This window comes from Anser cygnoides, chromosome 1 (assembly GCF_040182565.1).
Source record: "Anser cygnoides isolate HZ-2024a breed goose chromosome 1, Taihu_goose_T2T_genome, whole genome shotgun sequence".
Taxonomy (NCBI): Eukaryota; Metazoa; Chordata; class Aves; order Anseriformes; family Anatidae; genus Anser; species Anser cygnoides.
The window spans coordinates 67046105-67053421 of record NC_089873.1 but is presented as its reverse complement, the minus strand read 5'-3'; the positions used below and the strand labels follow the sequence as shown (position 1 = coordinate 67053421).

At 49.4% G+C, this 7317-nt stretch overlaps 1 protein-coding gene across 4 annotated transcripts in view; it reads right to left on the bottom strand.

The window, feature by feature from the left end:
* Positions 1 to 208: 208 nt before the first annotated feature.
* Positions 209 to 7317, bottom strand: part of BCL2L13 (BCL2 like 13) — a 45069-nt gene continuing 37960 nt past the window's right edge. For all 4 annotated transcript variants that reach the window (XM_066998911.1, XM_013172974.3, XM_013172975.3 and 1 more), the window contains one exon: positions 209 to 6670. In XM_066998911.1, coding sequence (XP_066855012.1) covers positions 5855 to 6670 — 816 coding nt within the window. In that variant the 3' untranslated portion in view covers positions 209 to 5854. The remainder of the gene's footprint in view (positions 6671 to 7317) is intronic.

Genomic DNA, 7317 nt, shown 5'->3' with positions numbered 1-7317 from the left:
ACACTTATTAAGAATGTGAATTTCTACCTGTTTCATTCTCAGGAGCTGTCAGTCTTTTGCGTGCATTCTTGTGCCATTCTCCTTATGATGCTGCTAGTGGTAACACAGCTGCACTCTGGTCATGACCTTGCATAATGAAAATGACCTTTTATTGTTTGTTAGTGTCTGCACTTGAAGGGGGGGAAGGAGGAAAATAACACAACCTAGGTTTTGTTTTTGAAAACTGTACCATTTATTAAAGTGCAACCTGGGGGCATGGTCTTACAGCAGTGTCCCAGTGGCAGAGGGAAAAAGGTACATACCCCTTCACTTAAACTGAATCTAGAACAACAAAGCTGGAAAGAACTTTCTTTTAAAGGTGGAAACACTTTTATTAACCAAATGGCACAAGAAGCTTTAGACAGTTTTCCCCAAGAGGGCTGCACTTGCATATTAAAAGGAATAATATGACCAGTTCCTTGGGCAAGGGGTGACCTCAGGCCCCTTCAGGGTCTCTTCCCCCAGGCAGTCCTCTCGGGAACAGAACCTGACATCCCTTAAGTCAGCCACTGCCTGCTGATAACCCAGCAGAAGCCTAGTGGAAGATTTCCCCAACATACATGTGTCAGAGTCAGTCCCATTAGACTTTGCTACTTCAATCAAGTGGGTTTTAGCTTGACGCTTGAATAAAAGCTTATACTGCAAGTTAAAAATGGGGAGATGCCCCCTAAAGGTATAGCAATAAGATGCATCCTCTGCAGCTTGTTCTGTCCAAATCAGTAGTGTTTCCTTGCCTCCCCTGCAAATACTGCAGGGAGATCAAAAGCAGCTTCCACTGGAAGCTCACTGTAGCTCCCTCTCTCCTACAGCGTACCCATAGACTCCTAGCTAGGAGGAAGCAAGTCAGCCTACCTAAGAGACCGAGACAGGGTCAGCTCTGAATAGAAGAAAAAGCGATCAAGTCATCTGAGTGGGGCGGTGAAGCTGAGCAGTGTGTTCTGGTTCCCCTGGATGTATTGGTAACACCACAGCCCACCCCTTCCGAGCTGCTGCAGGTTTCGCTCCCCAGCTGAATACACGAGCTGAGAGCGTTCGCAGCGGCAGCCCAGCCCAGGAGCCACGGCATAAAGCCAGCCCTCTGCTCCCTGCTCTGGAGCAGGCCCGTGAGCTGGTGGTACTCGTGTGAATACTGGTGGATTAAATGCTAACCCTGCCCACCCCCCTTTTCTTTTTTTGCATGGCAATACCTAGCTCACACTTCGAAGCGCAGCACAGATGCACACAAAGCGCCGCTGCTCCTGTAACCTCCCTAGGCCTGAAACTAGGCAGACCGAGCCACGTGGCAGTCCTGCACAACTTGCCCCATCAGCAGGCACAGGCCATAACGTGCCTCCCCTCACCGTGTTTCTCCTCCTGTGCACCCTGCACCTGTACAACATGCGTACAGGTGAGTCGCCGTTCACTGTGGGTCATGTCTGGAATGAGGCATGCTGCTGAAGGCCTGGGCTATACGTACCCGTGGCAGCTGCGGGGGGCAGGGTAGGGGAGGTGCTCACTTCTCTCCCTCCCCCCCATGTTTCACAGCAAGAGACTCCAGTAAGTACAGTCTCAGATACACATTTTGTAGCACGAGCGTGTGCTGGTTCAGTGAATGAAAGCCTATGCTGCCAGAAGCACTTCTACTTTAGCCAGGATAACAACATCTACCTTACTAGGGCTTTGCTACTGCTGCCACACCACTGTGGCTAAAGGTAGGGAAGGCTTTCTGATCTCAGATTAGTTTTGTCTACTACAGTCATTACAATGAAAAAAGACTAAGCTGCTCAACTATAGTACTTTTTTCCTCCATTTGTGCCCATCAGAAAGCCTTGGTTAGTTTAAAAATACAGTCCAACTCATTAGGCTAGCTGCGATCAGTGCTACATGAAAAGGAAACAGGCTTCCCGCAGCAGAACGGGCCCTATGCAAAAGTGCTCAGCACTACAGCTGCCAGCCTGCCCTTGAGCTGCAGACCCCAGAGCACGGCCCCCAGCCCAGATGCGGCTCGGGCAGGTTGGACAAAGCCAACTGCGAGCACCACACCAGCAGGCACAGCACCATCCATCCCACACTTAAACTGGCATCCAAAACCCAGTGCGACACAGCAACGACTGCACTTCTGCTTCATCGGCTGCTGTTCAGGCAGGTAAGTACCAGCAGCAGGCAGGTGCTTAACAGGTCAAAGCTGACCAGTCTGCAAGCTCGTGCTGCTCTCCTGGCTGCTCTAGCTTGCTCCTTCCTTGGGCCAGCTCTAGTACTTTAAGCAGCAGTTCTCGTCAATATTTAGGCAGCCACGTTATCCCTGGGAGCCTCTCCTGCCCTATTCAAGGAGCCTGCCTTGCGCTCACACAGCGCACGGCTGCCTGCTGTGCTCCTTGTGTCCCTAACTCGGGCCATGCTCCCAAGCCAAGTCTCGGCTGTGTCCAGAGGCATTCCAGAGGGCAGCATTTCACATGTTTTGCAGATCCAGCCCTTTGTTTTATCTCAGCTCGATGTGCTGCAGACCAGGATAAGGTGAAGAAGAAAGAACGGGTCTAAGGTAGATACTTCGTTAAGGTACAGGCCACTCAAGGACATATCGAGGCACTTTTGGGAAGGGGATAAGTAACACAAATGGGAGCAATTCTATATGCCTTTTCTTAAGTATACAGCTACTGCCTTTGCCAGCTGCAAGAGAGGTTGCATCATGAAGTTCAGGGTAAAATAGACCGTGCCATTTAGGATTACTTTACTATACTCAAAGATAAGAAAAAGTGCTTCCATTTTCTAGTTCATGCCTGCAACAGAGCATGAAGCCTGGCGCTCAAGTCAGTAAGAACGCTGCGGTCTGCGCCTACACAGCCCCGCTGGTGACTTCCAAAGGGCCTGTGCCAGCTCTGACCACAGGACTCCAACCTCAGTAGAATCCAAGTCCATAACCAACCCTTCTAGCTAGTGGAGTGTTCCTAGAGGAAAGAGAAATACATGACAGATTTTCTTTCTAAACACACAGAGGGACGGGGGAGGAAAAGGTACAAATGCTTCTTGAATTGTCAAATCTATAAGACCCTAAAGATGGGAAGAACAACAAGAAGGGGCCACTCAACCAAATTACAAAGCAGTGCAGCTGATGCAAAACACCAGGTACTCAAGGCTTTCACACCACCATGAAAATGCTTAACAACAACCACAACAACATTTCTTTTCCTTACTACCGCTACTGCCTTCTTCAAACTGCTGCGTACAGAAAAAGATGCTTACTTAATGTCCCATCAGGCTCCTCACATCAGTAAGCTAGGGACTTTTCCCTAGTAGATTTATTGTCATCTGCCCTGTACTCATCTCCTACACTACAAGTAAAATAACCACATACAGAGAAGAGCCAAAGGAACAACTTGCCCCCACCAATTTGCACACAAGTTATCCATCATAACCATCTCTGCTTCAGAGTGGATTTAGGTACTTCTGCGTAACCCACTGAGCAGCTGCAGACGGGGCATTTCGCAAACAGGTGCCTCACCTTCAGTAAGGAGATGGGGTTAAGAACAGCCCCATTCCCAGCAGCAACATGCCCGGCAAGGACACAAAGCCACCAGCAAAGCAGCAGGAGGGGAGGCCTCTCCTGTCTCACCGGGCAATAAAGCAGCCCTTGCCACCTGGCACCAGCCTCCTACCCTCAGAGCTCACACCACTCATCAATAAACACTGTTGTGACGTGAAACGAAGCAAAACTGTAAACGCATGTCTGTGACAAAAGGAGCATAAAGACGCCTCTCCCCAGAGAGGAAAGCCCCCATGAGGTACCAGGAGGGAGCACTTCGATGGAAGAAGGCCGGCACAGCACAGCAATGAGAGAGGGCACACGAAAAGATAAAAAAAAAAAAAAAGAAAGCCACTTCTATTTTGCAACCTAGTGCATGTTTAGTTTTTATGCTGATTTTTTTTGTTTTAAGGATAACCTGCTACCTCTTACACGCAAGCAAAAGAGCCATCTATGATCAACAGTGGAGTCCAGAACACCCGAGCGAGCAGCAGTACATATGTAACACTCCCTCCTCTCTGCATTCAACCTCACACAGTTCAAAACCCAAGTTTTCTACAAAATCCACTCTCAAAAAAGCTTAAACAAAAAAATTCCCTAGACTCTGCCAGGTTCTTACTGACTTACCAGCATACTGGGATATGGGGTGGGATAGGAAAATGCGGCAAGGATATGCTAAAATAGAGAATATGCTAAAATCTCTGGATTATCAGATTACTTAAGAAACAGGCTCGTTACAAGAAATACTCTAGACAACGTTGTTTAGAAATAAAGTACCTTGTGTTTGTGCTTTACGAAGAGTAAGCTTATACAGGAAGCTCACATTTCAATTTCCATATTATCACAAGTCCCCTTTCACCTACCTCCATCTGTTCTAAGCCACAGTGCCAGCATAAACCCTCAGAGATGCATCAGTAATTCTGCCTGGAAATCTAAGCTCCGGCCCAGAGAGCTGCAGTGCAGACAAGGACAGACACAGACGTGCGCTGGAAGAGGACCACTTGCGGCTGGATCTGATGTGACTTGTGCATGGTAACACACGTTCCGGGTTTCTCTTTACACACATTGGAAATGTTGTGACTGCAGGAAGAGGGGGTTGTATTTTTCCAAAGCAACTGCCTCATCATTTGTGAACCTGCAAATTTAGCCAATTACAGGTTTGGAATCGCAAAAGAAATTGCACTGAACAACACTGCAGGTCAGCTCAGGAACGGACAAACAGGAGACGTTTAATGCTGCTCTGCGTAGCTACTAGAACCCACTGCTCTGCATACCTGGGACTCTGTCACAGCCAACACCGAGTTAGGACTAAGCACGCTGTGCTTAACCTGGGGACGACAATACAGACCACAGCAGGATACGGGGCAAAACAGCGTTTAACCTCTGAATTTCACAGGGGGCACCAGCGCCCCTTTCACACATAGTCGTGCTGTATCTTTGCTGGATATACTCTGGTGTCAAAGCACTCATCAGAATGGCACTGCGTCCAGCATGAATTTGCATCTCTGGTAACTCGGGGGTGGCAGTAAGGTGGGCGGGCAGGAGCATAGCGAATGGATTCCCAAACCAGCGAAGCGCAGCGCAGCACCCCTCCCGCCCTCCTCAGCGGCCAGAAGTGCCGTGCTGCGCCTCTCCCCCACGGACACCAGGGTGCTCAGAGAGAACACAGCGACAGAGGCAGCATCTTTATACGACGGGGGCTTCAAGAACTGTTAGGGGCCAATCCAGGTGTGAGCAAAGAGGTAAGAATAAGCACTCTCCCACTTGGGTTTAGGGGGAACCTGCGAGGTTACGAGGAGCAGTGCAGTACCTGAGAGGAAGCCGAGACAAAAGGGAGACCAGCCTCTCGCTACAGGACTCGGGTTGGCTAACGTTTTGTTAGGGAGGGCTCGGGGCGCAAAGGGAAGTGACAAGACAGCACAGCTGCAATAGCGGTCAGTCTGAGAAGCCAAAAACTCCAGGGGTTGGCAGCAGCTGGCTCTCCCCTTCCCCTGGGGATTCTCCGTTCCAGTTCCTAGAGTACGAGCACCCCTTTCTTCAGCACCTGCACTTAAGTTCTTAAATTTGCAGAATTTATTATTATTATTTTAAAAATACCCCTGTACTTTAATCACGAAAAACCAGTCCCCGCCCCAATTCTACTAAAAACATGATTGTCCATAGCTGGAGGCTTATTGAATGACCTCACCCCGTCACCATTACGTTACTCAAATGTCCAATTAAACAGCAGGCAGCTCAACCTTTAGGTAACACAACTACAAAAATTGGATCGTGCTCTCTTCTCTCCCCCTCCTCCTCCTCCTCCAGAGAGCTCTGTTACTTTTTTCTAAGCGCCAGCGCTACTCCGACCGCCACAGCTAGTATCGCCACTGCAGCAGCCCCACCGTACAGCAGTATAGATTTCCCTTCCGGCAATAAGATAGGCTTCTCCTCTGCAGCAGAAGATTTCTCTTCTATTTCTTCCAAACGGCCCTCTTTCCCCACTTTTTTTTCCCCTGGAAGCAGTATTTTCTCAGGTTCTGGTGCAGCCTTTTCTTCTGACGGGGCTAACTTTGGGACAGGTTTACTTAATATGGGGATTTCAGGTTCAACAAGCTCTTCAGACGCTTTTCCCTTTTCCTCCTGTTTTGTACGCGGAAGCACGGAGGGATGTGCTTTTTCAACAGCCACAACTTCAGCTTGAGGTGGTTTTACTTCCTGTAAAGAAGCAGGGGGTTCTGGAAACGCTGCCTGCATAGTCTCCGCAGCAACTGCCGACACCACCGCTTCCTCAATCCCCTCCGGTATCTCTTCCTTCTCCACGTGAACAATATCTGAGTTGGAAGAGTTGTTCTCGCTCCTCTCTTCGCCCCCTCCGTTGCTGTCCAGGCTTTTGACTTCTTCAGGATCCATGGCCACTTGCTGCCAGGACTCGGGTCCCAGGGAGACGGGCAGGCTCTCCGTGTGCCAGCTCTGGCTCGCTGACAGGGAGACGGGCAGGCTCTCTGACTGCCACGACGTGGTCACCGTGGGAGACTCCGGGGGGCTCACCTGTCCTGAGTTGTCGCTGGTCAGGATGTAGATGTCATTGCTGTCCTCTGCGATGAGGCTGGGGTACTCCTCCTCCTCAGATTCCAAACTGAAGACCGTCCCCTACAAATGAAAAGGAGGAACAACACATGAGCAATGGCTTCAGCATCACGTGCCCTGCACGGGGAGGAGGAGGACACCTGGGAATTTAGGAAGGCTGGCAGAAAACTGAGAGGGCCTCTGCAGGAGCGGGATTTGTCTGACCTGCGTTACGGAAGAGATTACAAAACCCAGCCGGTGCAACTGGGACTTGCAGGGAATGGAACCCCATTGAAGAGCTTTGCTGTGAGCTCCTCCTTGCCCTGCTGTCACCTCATCACAGTACATCACCAGAACATACCATTTAGGCATTATTGCTCAGAGAAGAAGAAACTGAAGTCCAACAAGCATGTGAGCAGAGCTGAACACCACTTCCCTCCCCGTTTTGTGCACATGCTCTGTATTGCTTCTCTGTCTAACAGGGTTTCTGTACGTTAATTTTATTGCATTTCCTGTGCTATCTGAAGCCTGCATCCCTAATTTGTACCAGCAAGCTGCAATCTACGCTAATTCTAGTAATTTGCTAAGAACTAATTTTGCTGTTCTTAAAATGTCACTTTCAAGTCTGACATTACAACTCTGGCCACGCAACTTAAGTTAAACCAGACAAATGAGCACAGACATCCTAACATGCAGACAGGGTTTCTTGGATTTTATTCAGCTAGGCGAAA